At 54.6% G+C, this 21856-nt stretch overlaps 1 protein-coding gene across 7 annotated transcripts in view; it reads left to right on the top strand.

Moving 5' to 3' along the window:
• Positions 1-21856, top strand: part of RGS12 (regulator of G protein signaling 12) — a 104618-nt gene that overhangs the window by 31308 nt on the left and 51454 nt on the right. For 6 of the 7 annotated variants that reach the window (XR_014311168.1, XM_082728732.1, XM_082728731.1 and 3 more), the window contains exon 3: positions 3063-3179. Coding sequence is in view for 6 of the 7 variants with exons in the window: in XM_082728732.1 (XP_082584858.1) it covers positions 3063-3179 (117 nt within the window). In the remaining variant the exon portion in view is untranslated. Of the gene's footprint in view, positions 1-3062; positions 3180-14697; positions 14906-21856 lie in introns of those variants that run through there. The other variant, XM_082728735.1, reaches the window with a different exon arrangement.

Here is a 21856-nt window from a genome sequence, read left to right as displayed (position 1 = left end):
CCTGTGGTGACATGAGCCCCTGACGCAGTGGTTCCATGGGATAGTTCAGCACCAGTGCCGAGTGGTGGAGGGCCGTGGGGTTCTGCCCTCTCCCTGTTTCCACCCTGGAGAGAACGACACTTCTCAGGCTCCCTGAGAGGCCCCTTGCTCATGGTCTGAGGTGATGGGAGCCAGGTGGGTTGTTTCTCCCACATCCTACGTGGGGGCAGGTGCACGGGAGGGCCCTCCGGTTCTTCTGGAAGCCCGGCTGCATACCCCAGCCTCGGCTCCATCTCCAGCATGGCTGCCAGTGGTCAGGCGGTGCTCCCCATGCCCGGAGCTGGGGCGAGACGGAGTCTACCGCCGATGCTGGACCACGGCCATGGCCATGTGACCGTGATAGCATGCTCCGTCTGTCTGTCTCCTCCCCATGTTCAAGCCCACAGTGTCAGCCACCTACATTCACTCCTGTTGGTGGCTGGGGGTTCTGGCATATTCCAGTGCTGCATGGCCAGCCCAGCCCAGTGACACTGTGTTCTTCTCACGAAGCTATGTGCTTGTTACCCCTCCCTGCAAATAAAAATGCAGAATCACAAACACACGATTTGTGCAACGGGGTCATCTTGTGCATGTTCAGAGCCCTCTTTGGCCTCAGAACTGACTAAGAGCATTTCCCATAGTGCGACTTCGGCTGCAGCAAAGGCATTTAATTTGGATGGCTGCCTGGCTTCCCTTGGCTCAGAGCGACGGGCTCCCTGTTGCTGGGCACTTAGGTCTCTGGACAGGTTGTCCTTGGTCTTTCTCCCAGCACTGTGCTGGGCCGTAGGTGTTCAGAAGACCGAGGGCCCTGCTTCTGGAGGAGTTTGTGCTAATGGGTGGGGAGGAAAAGAGTGCAGCCTCTGAGGGGGACCCCATGGAGGGGACCCCAGGACAGCCCCTAAGGCAGCACAGTTTGAGGTAGCCTCTTAAAACAGGTGGCCTGGGCAGAGACCCAGGCACCTGGAAGAGTCTGGACAGCAGGTACCCAGCCTCACCTACTGTGTGGAAGGGTCCCAGCGAAGGGAGTGCCCTGCATCCCTGCACAGGAAGCCTGCCAGCATGGGTCCTCTTTGAACTCTTTTTGGGATATTAGCATTTGAGCGTAGTGGGATGTTCTGTTACCAGTTCTCAGCACCCCTGTGCTGCTGGTGGCGGCCAGGGTGCATCTGGGACAGGGACCCTGGGCTGCCCCTGCCTTTTCTTCAAGCCTACAGATTTTCCTGTTCCTGAGACAGTTCCTTCCTCTGTCTTTCTCCGCTCCCTCTCCCTGTCCCTCCCTCTCCCCTTTCCCCTTCCCTCCCTCTCCTGCTCTCTTTCCCTCCCTCTTCCCTCCCTCCCCAGACAGACCCCTTTGCTGTCCCTGCTTCTGGCCTTTGCTCCATTGGGTTCTTTCTGCTCACAGCTGCACACAGGTTGCCCTTCTCTCAGCTTGCCCACTAGGTCAGCTGTATTTGCTCAGATCCCCTGCTGGTTTCCAGCACAGCCTTGCCCATGCATCCCCCTGCTGCGTTCCGCCTCATCTCCACTCCTGTCAGCCTGGTCCCTTCTAGCCGTCCTGGCATGTCTTCTGCCTGGTGCTGGGCTTGTGGCCTGCCTCCTAGCCTCCAGGGGCCTCTGGTTTCCTCCAGAGTGTGAAGTGTTCAAGGAGCCCGCAGCTGCCCTGGGGCCATCTCTGGGTAGCCCCTCAGGAGGGCTGATGGATGGATTGGGAGTCTGGAGAGCTGCCCCAGGTCCGGCTCGGGAAGCAACTGCCAAGAGCCCCGTGGCGCTGAGAAAACCGAGGCAGGTGCTCTTGGCACCTACATTCCTTCTTAATAAAAGTCGAGGGACTAAAAATTATGTGCTTGTTGCTTTGGTTCAGGCCAAGTGGCTGGTGGGGCAGAGGTGAGAAGTCAGGTTCTGGGTGTGAGTACAAAGGCGGGGTTGCAGGGGGCAGCAGTGGGTGCGAGGAAGCCGAAGCCGGGGGAGGCTGGGAGGAAGCAGGAGGCTGTGCTCAGTGGGTGAGGACTGTCCTCCCTTGGCGGGGGCGGAGGGGAAGAAGGGTGGGTGAAGGGAAGGCTGTCCCGTTGCTGAGGGGGAGTCCATGTCGGGAAGGTCGGGGGACGGCAGTCCTGGGGGTGCGTTCTTCCCCCAGGCAACCTCGTGGCCTGGGCACAGGTGCCTCCCAGGCAACAAAGAGGGATGGTGGCATCAAGGGTGTGTGTGAGGCTCATGGGGTGTTGAGACCCAGCCTGCCGAGCTCTCCCAGGCAGGGGCGCAAGCCTGGGGTGCCCTAGGGTCTTAGGCAGGAGGAAAGCTGACAGCAGTTGGAGAGCTTCACAGTCTTTAGAAAACATGCGAACTTCCTTTCTGTCTGAAATGGGTCACTTGGGATTTCAAGTACCCAGGAAATCAGAGATTTTCAGCTGTGATGCTTTTTATATTTAAAATGTGCTGCCTTATTTGTTGGACCCAAATCGCATTTGGGGAAGTGTCCAGCATAATGACAGGGAATTAATTCTGGTCATTTCCCAGAGAAAGAACAAGATGTTTTAATGGCCTGTGATTTCATGCACCTGAATCGGTTTGGTCTTCAGACACCAGCTGAATGTCTAAGGAGTCCTTAGTTTCCAAAAATGCCTATAAAATGATGTAAAAGCATAATCTCTACATTAATAGTTGTTTCTCTCCCCACACAGTTTATTTTTCCCCAAATATCCTCATGTTTTTTTCATTTGCTCTTGGCAGCAGCCTCTGGAGGCTGGGGGGGTGGGACCCCTGCGTGTGCTTATGGGGCGGTAATGGGGTGTGAGGCTGGGGTTGTCCTCAGGCTGCAGCGCTTCAGTGGTGGGGCAAATATGTAGACGTCCTGGGGTGACTTTTGTTTTCAACTTTGGATTTTTATTGTGGTGACTCTTGCAGAGCATGACATTGACCCCGGGCAACGTGCCAGTCTTGCCCTCCTCTGCTCCCTGGCGCCCTCTTCTCTCCAGGGTAGTGCACCTGGCAGAGCTCAGCATCTCTTTCCAGGAAGATGATGTGATTTGTTTTTTCTTTGTGTTTAGGGCTCAAAATTTGGGCGGGCCATCGGACTCACTCAGACTTCTCAACGCACCTCTGCCCGGAGATCGTTTGGAAGATCCAAGAGATTTAGTATCACGCGCTCCCTTGATGACCTTGAGGTATGTGATTTCAGTTTTTCTCTTTCCTTCATCAGACTTTTTATGTTGAAGTGAACATCAGTTGTGCAGATACATCTGAATCTTCCTGAATCCCACCCCGATCCTTCTCCCCTTCCCTCCCTCTCCCCTGGTAACTGATCTGTGGGTAGGCAGGCTTTGACTGCATGTCTGGGCCTTTTCTGGCCCCTCAAGTGTCTGCAGAGCACATGGGGGGCTTCACGCTGTCTTCCGTGTGGCCAGCGGGGCTGTAAAGGCCTTACAGATGCGAGCTGATCTCACCCCTCATGGGGATCCTGGGGAAGGGCCTCTCATGGCTCCTTCTTCAAAGATCAGGTGTTGATTCACAGATCGAGTTGCTTGCTTTTATCCAGAGTCCTTACAAAAGTGAGCGGTCTTGACTTTGAGAGCAGCTGTAGGTCCACAGAAGGGTGCAGCGGAAGGCACAGAGCCCCCGCGCTCCTGGCTCGCATGGGTGTAGGCCATGGGACACAGACAGGCCAGTGTGGAGGCGTCCTTGTTAGGCTCGCAGTATGTATGAGCAGCCACTCTCTGGGCCGTGCATTTGCCGGCTGTGGACAGGCGTGTAATGTCACATGCAGGTTTCACTACCCCGACAACCCTGTGCCCTGCCTGATAACCCTCCCTTCTCCCCCGAATCCTTCCTTGGCAGCACCCGATCCTCCCGGGGATCAGTGTGTGTTCTAGTACTTGACACGGAGTCTTACCCTGCCCCTTTGCACACGCTGCCTGGCACTTTCCAGGCCGACCCTCATGGCCTCGGTCTGGTGTGCTGGTTGAAACACAGTATCCTGCTGTCAGTGTGCTGGGGTCCCCCCAATCTGCTGCCCGTGGATAGCCAGTGGGAAGCAGGAAACCCTCTCCTCTGTGTTTGAGCCTGGGTACACGCTCTCGCGAGGGCCCCTTGAGCCCGTGTGGAGGTTGTGGGGGGGGCCTGGCCATGGAGGGCTGGGTAATAGGTGGCTAGATGCCATTGCCCATGGCCACTCCCACGCAGGCTCTGGTCACCCCTCCTCTCTGGCACCTGGTGCCGTCAGACTTGAATTTTCCATTCCAGTGGAAGGGCACCTTGGTTTACTTTGCATTTTGCTGATGACGAGCTAGGCTGAGTGGCCCACTGTGGGCTCTCTGGCACTGTTCGAAATTAGCGGCATATTCATATTCTTTTTCTGTTTTTAAAAAAGATTTTATAGTATTTCTTTATATATTAATCTGAATATGGGTCCTTTGTCAAATAAATGTTTTAAAAAATCTTTATGGCTTATTTCCACCTTTGTTTACGGTGTCATTTGTTACACATATATTTAATTACAGTAAACTGTTGCAGCACAAAGTTCCTGCTGTTAGTGCCCAGCTCCGTGGTGGTATGCACAGCCATGTTGTTGTGCGGCCATTCCCCACCCTCCGTCCCCAGCACTCTTCCTCTTGCAGCACGGAAACTGTCCCCATGGGGCACAGATTCCTCATCCCCTGCCTCCATTCCCCAGTGCCCACTGCCACACTTTTTGTCTCTGGTTTTGACGACCCCAGGTCCCTCGTATAAGGGCAATCAGATAGGATCTGGCTTATCTCACCGGGCACAGTGTTGTCCAAGTTCATCCACAGTGTAGCACATGTCAGAACGTCCATTTCGTCCATTGTATGGGTAAGCCACGTTGTGTCCATCTTTCCATCTGACAGCGGACGCCTAGGTTGCTTCCACCTTTTGTCTGCCGTGGAGAACCCTGCTGCGAACACAGTTGTGCAAATATCTGTTTGGTTCTGTTTTAAAAACTAACTACATAAGGTAATTTCTTACAGCCTGAATAACAATAAACTGAAACAAACCAACTTTGGTTGTTTCTTGCTTAAAATAGCAGGGTAATTTGTGTTTTCATGCAAAACTGCAATCATTGACTGTTCGAGCTGGAAGGGGCCGTTGAAAGTATCTCGTTTTCTGGGCTGGATGTGGGTGGGGGTGGGGTGTCAGAGTCGGAGCGTGGGCCTGGAAGCTGGAGCTGGGCTGGTGGTGGGGTCTCTCGCCGGTGGTCTCGTGGTGAGTAGGGGGCGGTTCTGGTTAGTAATGCTCAGCACCCATGCTCTCGTGGAAGAAGCAGAGGCGCATGCCACACTTGTGCTCGGGCGAGGCCGGACCTGCTGGCTGGGACCCCCAGAGCAGTGCTGCTGCCACTGGAAGGGGGGTTCTCGACGGAGCCTACCTTCTCAGGTTAGGCGGCTTGCCAGGTGTCTTCTCTGCATGTTTCTGGAAGGGGCGTGGAAGGGGTCTGAGCCTCCGTGAGGTGACGAGGTCGCGTCAGCCGGGCTCGTGGTGGCAGCCTGTGGTCTGACCTCCATGTCCCTGATGTGGTCCCGGCCTCCGCAGCCGCATGCTTTTTGCTCGTATCTCCTCGCCCATGAGGAAGTGCTGGGGCTTCTCACACCATGCCACCTGCATGGGTGCCGTGGTCTGTGCTCCTTTTTTTTTTTTTCTAAAGATTTTATTTATTTATTGTCAGAGAGAGAGTGCGGAGCGAGAGCGAGCACAGGCAGACAGAGTGGAAGGCAGAGTCAGAGGGAGAAGCAGGCTCCCTGCGGAGCAAGGAGCCCAATGTGGGACTCGATCCCAGGACCCTGGGATCATGACCTGAGCCGAAGGCAGCTGCTTAACCAACTGTGCTCTTGATCAAGGGCAGGCCGGCCACTTGTATCTTTTCTCTCTGACCTTCAGACCAGCTCCACAAGGAGCTTGACATGGTCTCTGTGGTACAGGTGGGGAGACTGAGGTGTGGGATCAATAGCATTTTCCAGGCCATGCCGGGCTGCATGCTGTGGTCTTTTGCCACATCTGGGACCTCTCACTTTTGTTAAACTTGTACCTTAGAGACATAAGATCAAATCTTTGCTATTTTTTTTCCTGTCTGAGGATTTGAAAATGTAGACGCTAAATGTAACTTTCGTGAACCCTTGTCACTGGTGAGCCTCTTTCCGAGGGCAACTCCTGGAGCACATTGTCTGTCTGTCCTTCCCTTTGTTCCTCTTCAGCAGGTGTCCTAGGCATCCTCTAGGACTGTCCCCAGACTCTTGGCCTTCACTCCCTTGTCTGGTCCCCTCCCCAGAGGCACTGGCTTTCACATCAACCTTCATTTGGTGCTTAATCATCCTGGGTCTTAGAACATTCTCTCCATGTTGCTCCTGATAGAGGCCTCTACATCCCCTCGACCACCACCAGCCTGGCCCCTTGGCATGAGTCTGGTCTCTAGTCCACTCCCTGAGGCCCCTGGGACACCAGCACCTGGGGTCAGGTTCCCTGGAGGTAGAGTCAGACAGAGAGTTACTTAAGCTGGGGGACAGTAAGGAGGAGTGAGGAGGGCCATATAACATGGTGGGTCAATCAAATGAATGGTGACTAAATAAAACGAGGTGCCCAGGATAGCGATTTTAAATGAATTCAGTATTCCAATTAAAAAGAAAAATGGTCAAAAAAAAAAAAAGGCAAAAGAAAAAATGGTCAGCCCGCATGAAAAATCTGATTTACTCTTACTAAAGATGCGTGTCAAACTGGAGGGTACAGAAAGTGAACAGAAGAATGGGAAGGGAGTCACCGTGCCATGCCAATCAGAAGAACATGGCAGGGCATCTGGGGACGTAGTTGGTCAGGTATCTGCCTTTGGCTCACATCAGGATCCTGGGGTCCTGAGATCGAGTCCCGCATTGGGTTCCCTCCTCAACGGGGGTCTACTTTTCCCTCTGCCTCTGCCCCTCCTCCCTCCCTCAAATAAATAAAATCTAGAAAAAAGGAAGAACAGTGGCATAGCTCTGTTGTCAGAGTTGGCTTTTAGGCAAGAAGCCTTTCTAAAGGTAAAAAGGGAGCTTTCACAACAATAAGAGCAGTAAGTTACATTCTGTTTTTTGTTTTTTTTTTAAAGACTTCACTCATTCATTTGAGGGGGTGGGGCATGCTTGCAAGCAGGGGGAGAGGCAGAAGCAGACTTCCCAGTGAGATGGGAGCCTGACATGGGGCTCGATCCCAGGACCCAGAGATCATGGCCCAAGCCGAATGCAGACACTCAACTATCTGAGCCCCCCAAGGTGCCCAAAAGGTTACAGTCTAAATCTGGTTCATTCAGATTCATGCATTCAGTAGCTTGGTCTCAACGTATATGAAGCTAAAAGAGAGAGAAGCAGGAGAAGTGGACTAACGGATGTAGCAGGAGATTTTTAACACTTCCTGCTCTGTGACTGGCGGATTGAGCAGGAAAAGGTCTGGAAGAGAGGGGATCCCAATAGCAAGACTCCTAGCTTGGCCTTTGGTACCCCACGCGGGACTGCCCCTGATGGGCACGTTCTCCCCACTCCCTCGTGGAGCGTGTAGGAATGTTGGCTACGTGCTGGACCATAAAGCGAGTCTCGGCAGCTGTGGAGGACTCTTTACAGGGTCTGTCCACTGCCATAGCCAGGCCGGCTGGACTCCTGCGACAAGAAGGCGGTGCTCGCACACCCGTGAGAACGTGTTCCACCATGAGCTCCGTAGTTGAAAGGAGAATCACTGCGGAGTCAAGCGATGATGCTGAAATGTGTGCATCTGAACTGTGGTGCACAGCTGCCCCGGTGCCTGGAGTGGGTGCTCATGGTGCTATGGTGCAGGCACCAGAGGGGACAGAACATGGAAGGTCGCCTTGAGGCTAGAGAGAGAGAGAGCAGTGAGACCCACCCAGAGGAACTGGAGGCTGGGCAGGGAGGGAGGCAGAAGGAATTAATGAAACAGAGAATGAACGGACTGAACCAGAAAGGGAATCCCTGAAGGTGGGCTTCCTTCCCAATTCGTTGGATGAGGCCTCCAAAACCTTGGCCCCCAAAGCTGATGAGGACCCAAGAGGAGAGGGGCGGGGTGGGGCGGGGCTGTCCAGTGGTTAGCAGAGGTGGAAGGACGCCACGCTCTTGACAGAAGCACAGCCCAGCAGGTTACGTTCATTCCAGGGACATGATTTTTTTCCACACCTGAAAATCAGTATAATGGACCACATTAACAGAGGAAAGTAGAATTGTCTATTATTGCAGCAGAAGCAGGAAAAGCATTTGGGAAAAGCCAGTATCCATTCGTGGTAAAAACAAAACCAAAGAAAACAAAACAAAACTTAACAAAACAGGATTTAAAGAGAACTTCCTTAATCTGAGAATGATATAAAAACCCCAAAAAGCAGCATATGTAAGTTTTTCCCCTGAGGTCCCGAGCAAGAGGAAGACATACGCTCTTACTGTTCTGTTCAAATGTTTATCGCCAGTCTTAGCATATGAAGAAAGTAAAAACAGTAAAAATTTTAAAACCACAAAGGAAAGATGAAAATGTTCTTATTCTCACATCATATGATTAGGACATCAAAAATCTAAAAGAATCAATGGAATCATTATTAAAATTAATGAATGCTTGGCAAAGTGCTAGATATTCTGTCCATATACTATAGTCAACTGTGGGTACACTTAGAAAATAGCATGTAGATTTAATGCAATTTTAATCAAAATCCCAACAGGTGTTTTGTCAAACTTAAGAAGATGATTTTAAACTTGGCATAGAAATGCAAAGGGCCAAGAGTAGCCAGGATATTCTTGAAGAAGAGTAGGTAGGAGGACTTCCGCTGTTTGCTGCCAAAACTCATTACAAAGTGAGAGCAGTTCAGGACTGTGTAAGTGTTGGTATATGGAGGGAAAGACAGACAGTGGACTAGAAGAGCATGCCCAGAAATAGACTACCCAGCGCAGGCATACATGTGCAGAGCAGGACCGAGTGTGCTCTTTTCAGTTGGTGGTGCTGGAATAAGGAGACATGCACATGGGAAAAAGAAAGAAAGGGGTGCCGGAGCAGAAGCAGCCTGCCTGTCCCCCTGGCCATGGGAAGGACGGGAAAGCTGTGATGTCTTCATGTCTCGGATGCCCCGTGGCTGCTCTGGGAGTGCTGGTGAATGTCCCAGAAAGAAGGCAGACACCAAGGATTCCATTTCTGTACATGAGTAGAGAGGCCAGACTGATCTGCGGCCCATGACTGTGTGTTGGGTGTAGAACCACAGAGAGGGGCTGGCACATGGCCGTTCCTTATGGCCTGGGCGGGGCTACATGGGTGGCCCTTCGTGATGTATCTTTGAACCGCATGTTCTCATCAGGGGCTTCTTTCTGGGTTTGTAGTCCAGCTTCCAGAAAACATGCTTGGCCTGAGCCTTACAGCCCTGCTGACTGCTGGGGTGGGCAGTGGTCACCAGCTGGGGTTCTGCAGGTGAGCCCAAGGGAGGAAGAAGATGGGACAGAGGGGACAGGATGTATGGAGTGGGGGGGATGAAGGGGCCTGCCCTCAGCAGGAGACGAGCTGCTGACAGATGGCGGGAACTGGGGAAGGGTCTTGGGGAGGGGGGTCAGGGGAGGAGACAGTTGCTGTAGACATGTCAGAGGTGAGATCTTGTGTGTTTTCAAAAGGTGCCCATTTTGGTCATGACTTTGGCAGATGGTCACCTGGGAGGGAGTGACCAGCGTGGACCGCGGGGCATCTCTGCCCCATAGGTGTTTAGTCAGGCAGAGATTGGGGCATGAACCATGGTCTTGATGTTTGTGAGAGGGTCCAAAGGTGCCAAGAGCCCAGAAGAGGGGCCCCAGGGGCTGGGGTGCTGAACTGAACACACAGGCTTATGAGGGAGCCATGCCCCGAGACCAGCACAGGAGGCCCAAGTCTCTAGAGGTCCTCCGCCCAGTGTCCCCAGTGTCGCCGTGGTAGGCTGCTGGCCACGGGGAGAAAGAAGCAGTTCACTGTGTGCGCAGCTGGACTGGTCCCCGGTGGTCCCTGCGCAGAGCGGGGAGCAGGTGCAGTGGGGAGCACGAGTGCAGGCCAGTGGGGGCTTCTTGCCTTAGCTGTTTGGACCAATGCACCAGGAAGTCCTCCATGGTGCAGCATGTGTGAGGCTGCGTGCATGACTGGCATGTGTGTGGGGTCAGCAGACACTGTTGGAAAGGGGGAGTGACAGCTGTCATGGGTGGGGGTTGGAAATGGCCCGTGAGCCCCCCGGGCAAAAGGGAATGGGGAGGAGGTGGCCCTGGGACCTTCGGTGCCTCTGATGTGGTACAGTTGTGGCAGGAAGGCTCTTGGACTGAGCTGGGGGGTGCCCGCGCTTGGCCAGGGCCCAGAGAGGGGGTCGAGTGTCCCTAGGTTGCACAAAAGTCCCTGGACCTGGGGACACAGTGGGAGGCCTCTGGTGCTGGGGACATCCTGGAAGGAGGCATGGCAGGCCATGGTATATTTGTGGTTGGGAGGTGGCGGGGGGGACCGGAATAGGTTTGTGACCAGAGTTGCTAAGTATAAGGGAGGCTTTAGAGTAAGTGGACAACAGGGAGCTGAGGGAGACGGTGATGTTTGTGTTGAATGTGGAGAAACTTGGGGCTGTGTGTCCAAGGCCTGGGTCCATGCAGCTGTGTGTGGAAGGTCCTTGGGCAGAGCAGGGGCAAAGCAGGAGGGACAGGGAGGGACAGGGCCCAAACCTTGCCCGCGGCAGCTGGAAGCCACTGCTCAAGCTCACCAGAGGCGTTCCCTGCCTTTAGGAGCTCCTGGGGCGTCCGGAGGCTCAACGGAAGCTGTGAAGTTTTTAAATGACCAGGGGCCACCACCACCCACCAGACTGGAGAACAGGTAGGGTGGGAGAGAAGCGGCTGGGAGAGCCCAGAGAGCCAGGGGATCTGGGGCTGGGCAGAGAGGTGGTGGCAAGGGCCAGAGTCTGCACACAGTGGCCCACAGGCCAGAGGCTTGTCTTTCAAATAAAGCTTTATTGGCACACGGTCTCTCCATTCATAGGCTGTGCTGTTGTCATAGAGGCCCAGCTGGGTGGTATGACTGTGGCCCACAGACCTGGAAGTGTTTGCTCTCTGGCCCCCCTCAGAGCAAGCTTGCTGCCCTCCAGTTAAAGCCACATCGCTGAGCTGGCTTTGGCCCTGGGAGGGGGAGAGGACCTGGCCGTTCTGCTCCCTTTCCAGAGGGCCCTCTGGGGAGTGCCCAGCCCACAGGTCCTGCTGCCCCTTGAACGTCTCTGGCTCTAACCAGCATCCCATGGGGAGCTCCCCATTGCTCCTTCTGGCTCTCTCTGGTTCTGCGCCCCCATTGGGTCCTCCCTATGCATGGGGATCTAGAACGCTGTGCCCAGAGGAAGTTTGCAGGGGAGACCGCCCAGGTGTGGTCTGCAGGGACTGGCAGTTTGGGGGCTGGACAGCAGAGGGCGCTGAGGTCATGCATTTCCTTCCAACCTGTCCAGACCTGGGGGTGGGGTATGCCTGCACTTGAGGGGCTGATCCTCAGATTCATCTCCCTCTGCCACGCTGGAACCTTGAGTAGAGTGTGTGTTTTCCAGAACCTGGGTAGTCCTTACAGGTCCAGGGCATTAAGGGGAAGGTACTCCTCCTCCTCCCCAGACTGGCATGGGGCAGGGAGCAGGAACCCATGAGAGGTGCCTGGGGAGGTGGGAGGCTACTGGGAGGGGGCTCCTGCCAGAATACAGGAGGGGCTCTCAGCAGGATTTTCTAGGTGGCTGCAGAGTGTCCTGTCTTCCCAGCGTGCCTGTGTTCCCGCTGGAATGTCTGCTCCCCTCTCATCTGTGTGCTCTGGCCAGAAGACCCTCCCCTTACTTGCTTCCAGAGCTGCTCTGACCCTGTCCCCACAGGGCCTCTGCTGCCACTCCCAGGTGCTTACGCTTCCCAGCTCAGGACTGAGCCCTGGGCTGGTGTGGGGAGGAGGGAACAGAGAAAGGGCCTCTGGGCTCTCTCTGGCCCTGTTTTGCAGCCCTAGGTGCTTGGTACCTGCTTCCTGTTGTCTGGCTTTCTGGGCCGTATCTCCCCATTGAAGGCCCCTAGCTTAGCTGCTAGGTAGCTCACTGGTCAGGCAAGCCTGACCTGCCTGGGTCTGGGGGGAGGGGAGGCAAGGACCCCCAGCCAAGCCGGCACTCTCCCCACTCCCCCTCTGTGCAGCTCTGTGCCCTGCAGTGCCTACCACGACACCCTGCCACCCCTGCCAGACTTTGCTTGCACCCAGACCCACACCTGGTTTTATTAGGGGCTGGTCTTTGTGGGCCCAGGTCTGAGTTCAGTCCTTACCTGGCCCTGAGCCGGCATACCCATCCGAATAGGGAGGGTGGGACAGTGAGTGTGTCTGGTGTCCTGGACACTTGCCCTCAGCAAGTGCTGGGACTCTGGGACATGTGGATGGCCTGGGAGTCCCTCCCTCCTCTGCAGGTGAGCCAGGCTCCGGGAGCTGAGGCTGCCATCCAGCTGAGGGGGTCTGGTCGCCAGATTCTTGCGCCATCCCTTCCCTCTCCTTGCCCTGCAGTCAGCAGAGAAGGGCAGGTGGACAGTCGGAGGGGAGACACAGAAAGCCCCCAGGGGACACAGGGATTCTGAGAGACCCCGCATGTGGAGCTGGGTAGGGGCAGGCTGCTGTTCGGGCCACACGTGACAGACCACACAGACGAGATGAACTTGCACTTCCTCTGCTGGGATGTGGGCATTTCTGTCTGAAGTGATTAAAATAAAAACAAGCTTGGGTCCTGGGTGGTAGTGTGGACAGCCCAGTGCCTGGGGGCCGGGTTTTCTCAGGGTCCCAGCCAGAGGTCCCTTGGGTACCTACCATGCAGTCTGGTTCTGTCCCTGGTCCCTGGTGGTCCTCCAGGGTCTGGCAGGCCTTCAGGGCTGGAGGCCCACTGTCCCCTCCCCAAACCTACAAATTAGTACAGGCCTGTCGCATATAGGGAGGGAAAATAACTAGTGTCACAGAGTCACCACCCAAGAAAACTGCCAGAGTGTGTCCTCGGAAGGTGTGTGCATGCATGTTGGAGGGTGAAGTTGGAGGGGAGGAGTGTCAGGATTGGGGAAGGGAGGGTGACGTGTGTCCCGTTCGTTTGCCTGCTGGGCCTGGCCAGATCCTGTCTCAGCCTTGCCAGTCTGTGGTCAGTACCACACAGCACCCTGCACACCGCTTCCCTCTCTCGCCACTGCCCCGGGGGTAGGCGCTGGGCTTGTGTGCTTCCTCTGCCAGACTTGGTTTATTCCCCGAAAAGGGGACTTGTTCGTGTGCTCCGGGGAGCCTGTCTGTAAGTGGCGGCCCCCACTTTTCTTCATACTGCCAACTGTCCTGTTGGAGAAAGACGAATCCTGGAAAATGGGGGGGGGGGGCATGGAACTTAAAGTTGAGGCCCTAGCAAGGGCGGTGGCTCTAGTCCCATCCAGGCCTGGCGGGTCATCCACAGAAGCCCAGACACCCCGGAGGGCTGGAAGGTGCTCTCTGGGCTGAGGCTTGTTTCATTATGCCCTGGCCTACCTGGAGCGCAGGGGGCAGGAGGGAGGCGGGGCTGCCCACCTCTGGGTGGGGGGGTGGGCGTGCTGCAGGCTGCTGCTCCCATCCTCTCTCACCGCTCTCCCCCACCTCTCCCAGCGGGTCCTAGCCCTCTGTGCAGCCTTCCCCCATCCCCCAGCCTGTCCCACAGCCCTGGGCAGTGCTCCCCCTCCTGGCCCTCTTCTTGCTTGGCCCCCTCCCAGCGTTTCCTGCACTCAGGGGTGGGGTGTGGATGGTCATGATGGCTTCTGCCCCTTCCTTGCTCTTGCCTTGATGTCAGTTCATACTTTGGTTGCAGGTGGATCTCTTGAGAAAAGCAGTCTGAGGCAGCGTGAGCTCATGCCTGTGTTTTGTAAGATTTTCACCTCTCAAGCAGATCCCATGCTCTGTTTCGCGGACTCCCCTCGTTGAGTGCTTACTCTGGGAATGCTCATGTTTCTCCCACAGAAAAGCAAAAGTTGGCATGGTCAGGGCGGTCAGCTGAGGGCCCGACTCCTAACCCAAGGGCCACTCTCCCAGCCCCTTGAGCCTGTGGGCATTGCCTTTTGCAGCCTGGGGCAGGATGCTCCCTGAGGTCTGCAGCCTCCTAATCCTCCATGGTGGGGGAGGGGGTGCTGAGCCCTGGAGCCCATGAAGATGGGACCCTGACACGTACCACGTGGTGCAAAGAAGCCCTTTGGGAAGAGCGGTCTGCCCCTGGGTCTCCAGCAAGTCAACAGGCCATTTTGCTATGACACCTAGGTTCTAGACTCAGTTTCCCATTTCTTCGTCCTCTGTCCACTGGGATCTGCCGTGGTTCCTTCACTCGCAGCCTGTGGAAGGCAGACGAGGCAGATCGTAGGACACAGACGCGTGAGACGAGTTGTAGGAACCCGGCCGAATGCGCAGGTTGGCATCACAGAGACTCGTGCATATGGAGGCTTTTAATAGACTCGTCAGCAGCTGTGATTAAGGCTGTGAACTGCGCCACGCCGCTAGAGAAACCAATTCTGTGCAGCTGCTGTGCCGACGGAGTGTTACCCCATCAACTGAAGTTCTAGTCTTCCGATTCGGTAGAGGAAATACTTGAAAAATGATCTCACAGCGTGACTTATGTAAACGGCTTTTTTTTTTTTTTGGTACATGAGACAATTGAGATAGAGTCTGAATCCCGGGCAAACCACAGCTTCCTGCAGTGTCCTGTTGCCATGGGTTACGGAGGGAGCAGAATGGAACTTCAGCTGAAATGTCTTTAAACTTCCCTGACGTGCACGGGCACGCTGCCGCAGGGACCGGTGTAGGGTAGATTGGCTCGACTGGTGTGGGGCGGAGGTGTTCCTGTCTTAAGATGAATTTGGGGAAAGGGCTGTCAAAGGAAGCGCACTTGCTAAATGAGCAGCAGGTAAGATCTTCCAGCTGTCTCTTGTCATTGAACAGATTTTCTATAAGGAAGCTTGGCAGCTCTGTGACTGCTTTGATTTTAAACCGTTCAGTGAATGGGGGATTTTAGGTGTTGGCTTTGAAAACCCTACTGATGTCTGCATCGCGGAGCCCCCCGGAGCAAGACTGGGCCGGGAGGGAGGGTCGGCAGCAGCTGGTTGGGGGGGCACCAGCCCAGCCTCCCTGGCTCCCAGCAGCGGCTTGCCTCATGGGTCAGCCCTCCAGAGAGCATCTGTGCCTTTTTCGTCCTTAACCGTCGTAATGTGAATAGATTTGAAAGATGAGTGAGCTCATTGTGTTGAAGTGTTAAATTTCAACGGATGACAAAAATCTATCATAGTCTTTAAATCACTGTTTTATATCTAATATTGTAAAACGTAACAAGTTGATGCTGCTCTGTACACACACACGGAGGATTCCCGGCATAGGGATCATTCTCCGAGCTTTTATATGAAGTTGAACTTACTATGAAACGTCTTTAAAAAAGGTTTGAGATTTTTAAAAAGAATGTTTATTTTCCTCTTGCAGCTGTGTTATGTTTCCATAAAGGTAAAAAGAAATTATTTACGGGAGAGTGTCACGAATGACAGGATACCGATATTAAATCTGTTCTTTTCTGAGAGTGGTTTCATCTTGGTATTTTCCTGGTGTCGAACTGGAACCTCTGGTTTCCAGTTAGAAGGGACAGGTTTGGGTGTGAGGTGCAGGGGGAAGGAACTGCCCCCTTCCCTTTACATGGAAAATAGGAATAGATTAGATGGAGAGGTCACGAATGATCCTGACACAGGGTGTGCAGATTTTAATGTATTTTTAAAATATTCAGGATGTAGTTTGCAAAACCCAGGGACTACTAACGCTTACTCTAGAGGGTGGAGAGGCGCCTTTGATGTTTACGGGCTTGGGTGTACCCGCCTCTGGCTGCCTCACGTTCCCGTTTGCCCCACTCCTCGTCCTGGATGGAAGAGTGAATTTTGGATATATCGTGTCCTTCGTGGACCAATTAGCCAGCTAGTTATTTGTACATAAGTGTGGGCTGCATTTTTAGTTCAGTGGTATATAAAGGCAAGTTTTAGAAGATGTGGGTTTTTATTCTGAGTCAACAAAAAAAGGTCACTAAAAATCTGTTTGCACTTGACTGTATAAATGATTTGGATCCCTTTTGAATTTTTTGCAAATGCTCGAATTCACAAATAGGTTGTTGGCATGGGGGTGTGCAGATCTGGTGGCAGCGTTTTATTAGTAAGTGGCTGTCCATGAGCAGCTCACTCCCCTCTGGGGTCCAGGTGGTACCAGAAGGTCATGGGGTGAGTGGTAGGTGCTGCGGGGGGTGGGGTGGGGCGTGGGAAAGTGGGCAGAAAGACGGTCCTCATTGGGGGCTAACCCCGTGGACACATGGTGCAAGGGGGAGTAAGATTGGGGGCCCATGTGGGAAGGCTGGGTCCACACCTCGCCAGCTCTGCCATCGGGAGCCAAGTGCTTCTCCCTCGGAGCCTTGGCTTGGTGGTGGGGAAGTGGGGGGGCCCCAGTTGGCTAGGTGGCCGTCTGTGGTGTGTGTGTGTGCTCAGCGGACGCTGTTCAGCAAGAAAGGCTGCGTGTCTTGCAAGCGTCTTTTATCTGAAGCCGGAGAGCCTTTCCGTCTTGGTAGGGATGCTTTCCTTTCCCACAGTCGTCCTGGGGAGCACAAAGGAGAGCCGTGGCTGCCGCGCGCCAGAAACAGCGAGAGGCTCTCACTGGCCTGATGAACAGACCACAGTTTCTCCATCTTTTAAGATGTGAAGTTGAGCGGAAGTAGACTGGAAACACACATATGCACCCCTTTGTCCAAACAAAGCAGTCGTGGCCCTCCAGCCACATGGGTCGGTGTCAGCCCAGAGGGGCTGAGGTGCTGTGGGGGTGGGGAGGGACACCAAACCCACAGCCTGAAAGGACTGTGATTGTCACAAGAAGAAAGTGGCAGCAAGCGTCCTGTATGTACCTCTCGACCCGCGGCTGCTGTGGCACTTGGGGGGGGCCAGGACTGGGGGTGCACGGCCCCCACCCTGCCTCCCACCGTCCTGCTTGGGTGCCCACCAGGCCAGCACCCCGTAAACGGCAGACCCTGCTGGCAGAGGCCCAGCCGAGCTTGTCCTCCGGGGAGGCGCAGGCTGGGTGGGGAAGAAGGCAGAGCCAGCCACACGGTCCAGCTCCAGTCACAGGCCCTTGGGGGCCAGGGGATGGGGAAGCTGAGAGCCGGGTTAGGTGTCCCCGGGGTCAGGCCGTGTGGGCTGCCAAGCAGCCCAGCTGGCCATGGGTTGGGAGCGAGTATGTCAGGCGTGCCCTTCTGTAGGCCAACGCGCCTCCTGCCCGGCGGTTCCGAACCTCTGGGAGGAGCAGGGTGGGTTGCACAGAATTCTTTTGCATTCGGCTGAGTTTCTCTCTTTTATTTTTTTTTTTAGCTCAGATGAATGGACTTCTCTGCACTGCTCATCTCCCCTATCGGCCTGTCCCACTCCCGGTACTGCTCCAGCGCCGAGCAGAGCTGGGGTGGAGGGTCGTGGGCCTGTGTCCAGTGGGCTGGCCCTGCGCGGCTGGCGGTCCGTCAGTCTGCGTACTTGGCCCCAGATCGCTTTTGGCCCTAAACCCACTGGGGGAGGGGCCTCGGGTCTGCTGGGGGTGGCCACGCTCATCCCACAGAATGCACTGCTTGCAGACACATTCTGCTCTCCCTGTTGGAGGCTCTGCTCCTGGCTGTCTGTATAAGAAGACCCCCTAGTCTGTTTGTGGAAGATTTCAGTTTCTGTCTGCACATCTGCCCCTTTCCTTCAGTGAGAAGCAGGCGCCCTGGCGCTGGCCTCTCTCCCTCCATGGTATTTGCTCAAGCCGGTCCTGTCTTCTGCTCCCCCAGTCCTGTGGTGCGACCGGCATGGGGGCTTCTTTCTCCCTGACTCCCCAAGGGGCGTCTGGCACACTGTGCTTTCACCCTTTCATCTTTTCATCCTTTCACTTGCCCTCCACCCCCGAATGACTTGGCTGTCAGTGTTTGTCATCCCCCCAGGAAAGAAAGGCCAGATTTCCTAAAACCACAGGATGTCTGGGTGCCCTGGCATTGGAGCAGCTTTCCTGGGGGCCCCCCCGTTCCCTCAGGTCCCCTCCCTGGCTTCTCTCCTCCAGGTACTATCACTTTGAGGCTGCCCTTCTCAACCTGCTTCTATCCTGGGGACTCCTGACTCCAAACCATATCCATTCCCAGCTCCCTCTGGATGTGCCGGAGGCGGGTGGGAAACAGTGGCCAAGTCGGACTTGGGCTTCTCCCTCCGTCTCCCCTGCCCCTCAGTCAGGCCTTCCCTCGAGCCCTCCGTGTCCACAGGCCCATGGACTCAGCCCTCAAATCTGTCCCTGTGTTCTTCTTTCCTCGCCCCCACCTTGCTCTCTTGCCTGCAGCCCTGGGCACTGCTCACTCCGCCCTGCATTAGCCAGTCTCCCGCGACACCCCATGGGGATGCCTTTGCGTGCCCTTCTCTGTGCTGTGCTCTCTCCCATGGCGCCTGACTTGCCCAGGCAGCAGAGATCTGACATTTTTGGATTCATCTCCGACACCCAGCAGAAGCACCTGTGCGCGGGGCTGCCCGGTCTGGGGGCTGTGGAGACGGCTTTGTTGAAGTGCGCCCCCCCCCTTTCCCTGCACACATGTGTGCAGAGGCATTGACGAGGGGAAGCAAACCACTGACACGTCTTGGCCTTTATGAGAAAGTGTATCCCTGGGGTTGGGCTTGCACTTCACACAAGAGTGGAGCTTGGATTCCGGCCCCCTGCATGTCTCTGCATGTCCCATTCCTGCAGGAGCTCCTCCGCGACAGGGTCTGTCTCAGAGCGAGACTCAGTGGAGCATCCCAGGAAGGGACGTCCCAGCGCTCACTGCTGTCTTACTGGGATGTGAAGTTGTGGGTGTCATTCCAGACCTTCTGCTGCTTCCCACCTCGTGTCCTTCTTGAGTTGGGCCAGCTGGTGAGGAAATGGGATTGGCAGTCTTTATGTCAAGGTCAGAGGATTTGGGGGTGAAGTCGGATGTACACACCGAGTTCCTCGCATTAGTGTGGAGCCCGTGTGCCACTCACCAGGATGTTTGCAAAGTGTGTCATCTCAGGCTTCCCTGAGGGTGTGCCAGGAACACTCACTCTTACGTTCTTGGGGAAATGCTGTCATCCATCGTAGGTTTGGGCTGCTTGGGTCTCTTCTGATTTTACTGAAGGATGAAGAGGTCTTTGGGAGGCAGGTGCAGACACGCACGCATGCTTTAGGGAGAGAAGCCCGGGTTCGATTCTGAGCTTGGGCTCTGCCCACATCTGACCCAAGGCCCTCTATTGCCCCGTCCCCTCTCCCCCTCGGGCTGCACCCAGTGTGGTGTGCTGTGCTCTGATGGGTCCCCCCTGGCCCACATCACGCGGCACTGGACACACCCAGAGTGCCTTCATCCTGTGTCATTTGCCCCATGTCCTCCCTATTTCCCGGATCACGGAAATCCTTTATTGTGCACATCCTAGTTTGGACCTTAGAAATATATGCCCTTTCCCTGCCTCCACGGGAGCCTTCCCTCCAGGTGTCTCTTTAGCTGGGCCTGCTGGAAAGTGGTTGTGTGGAGTGTGCATGTGCTTGTGACTCACGTGCGTGAACATGGAGAGAGCTGGGGCTGGGATAGATCACTGGCAGCCCAGTGTGGGGACGGTCTATGGGGGGTCACTCCTGTGCCCCGCCACTGAGGGACCTGGGAGCTGACCAGCAAGGGCAGACATCAAGGCTGTGGTGGGCCCACCTCAGGGGCCTGGCAAGTAAGGCTTCCCTGAGAAGGCACAGCTGATGCCATAGCCAGGTGGGTGGACCAGCCAGGTGAGACCGCAGAGGGGAGTGGGGAATGGGGGTGAGGGCACGGGAAGGGCTGGGTCCTCAGAGTCCTGGAACTACACTCGGCAGGAGGAGACAGGGGTTATGTCAGGACCTTGCACATGTGACACACACAGCACGGATCCCGGAAAGTACTTGGTATTTTCCTTGCACGTTTTTCTACTCATCTTACTTCATGGTTGACAAATGTGGCTCATGGCCTTTGAATTGATTTTGTAACTCCTTTGGGGGTCATGGTTGGGCGTGAAGTCCCCTGGGCCCGCGGAGCCCAAGTCAGGTTACAGCCCCCGCAACAGGCCCTACACGGGCCCACTCTCTTCCGCATTCAGTCCAATGAGGAATCATCTAAAACTTAAACAATCAAGTGTGGGTTTTTTTTTTTTTTTTACGATTTTATTTATTTGAGAGAGAGGGAGACAGAAGGAGAGAGCACACAAGCAAGGGGAGCTGCAGGCAGAGGGAGAAGCAGGCTCCCCGCAGAGCAGGGAGCTCAACCCAGGGCTCTATCCCAGGACCCTGGGATCATGACTGGAGACAAAGACAGATGCTTAACCGACTGAGCTCCCCAGTGCCCCAATGATGAAGTTTTTAAAAAGTCACGTAAACATGTATTAAGGCTTTTTCATCATTTGTGTTATTTCTATTCTTTTTGTATTCAGAACGTTTGATACATTTGGGCAACGTCCAGCCTTTAGTCTTTTATTTAGGACTCAGATGGGGCTGATTAATACTTTGTATGTCCAAAGTAGGAAATTCTGTCAGTGTCTCAAAATTGAAAATTGGTATTATATACGACTATATGCCAAGTAATTTGGTGAGGATCTAGCTTAATCCATGCCCTTGTCTAGTATTACAGACAGGTCCAGCCTTGAGAAATGCTAGCTTCTCATATACTTTCCTTCATATTAATGATTGGAAACTTTCACACTGTTAATTCAAAGTAAAATATCCACAGAATGTGTCCAGGGTTCCTGCTGGGAACAAGTCTGATTACCACTGAACTGTCCAGTTTAAGAGGCTGACCTGAGGAATGGAGATGGTTTGAACTTAAATTGCGTATCTACCATACTTTGTAAGTTTCTTTCAAACAAATATGTTATGTCAGTGTAAATTCCAGTCCTGCAAGCATATGTTCTAGAACACTCTTGAGCTGTTTCGTTATGGTAAGCAGAGGGAGATGATCACTTACTGGGACCTTTGTCACTGGCGGCTTGTTTTTGCAGTTCTGCGGCTTTTGTAAGTGTAACTTGCACATACGGACTACAGAAAGAGCCCACGAGTATAGACTGATGAAAATGAGTTGTGATCCAGATTGTCCTGGACATCAACATAAACATCAGGGGCATTAAGTTGTAACTTGTAACGATGTGTGTAGTAGTCCTGTGGTCTCCCTGTGCTGAGACCTTGGGAATGCCCGACTCTAAGTCATGCTGAGCAGTGGGCCTGCCCCCGGGGGATGCTCTGTGGCAAGTATCGGGGTTGGGGGGAGGGTTCCGAAGCTTTGCCATTTTGGACCACGCCCTCCCATCAGCTGGGCTGTGCTAAAAAAAAATTACAGACCAGGCTTTAAAAGGGTAACTTGGGTCAGAATCAGGCATGTCATCGATCCTGAGGCAAACAGAAATGATTTGGGGGTTCCCCCTCCTTTCCACCTCCCCGTTGTTGTCAGGTTGTCTGTCTGCGCCTCCTCCCCACTCCTCGCTGAGCACCAAACACTGGCTGCAGTACAGCCCGCTATGCACCCCCCAACCCCATGCTCCCCACAGGGAGCCTCCCAGCCCTGCTCTGCCAGCCCCTGCTGGTTGGGGGGGGCGACATCATCTCTTCAGGCCTCCTCTTGGAGCAACGGCCCCTGATCGGTGCTGCTCACAGCCTGCTCCCATGTCCATCTCAGGGGCCAGGGAGCTGGGGTGCTGAGCAGATATCAGCTGACATCTGCCTCTGTGCGCCTGTAAAGGACAGTAAATATGGGACAGTAAACAGAGGAATCAGGTTCTGGTTCCTAGTAATTATACATTAGTTACTTGCAGATTAA

This window comes from Mustela nivalis (assembly GCF_964662115.1).
Source record: "Mustela nivalis genome assembly, chromosome: 4".
NCBI classification, from domain to species: Eukaryota; Metazoa; Chordata; class Mammalia; order Carnivora; family Mustelidae; genus Mustela; species Mustela nivalis.
The sequence above is the reverse complement of the archived record's forward strand: the minus strand, read 5'-3'. Positions and strand labels throughout refer to the sequence as shown.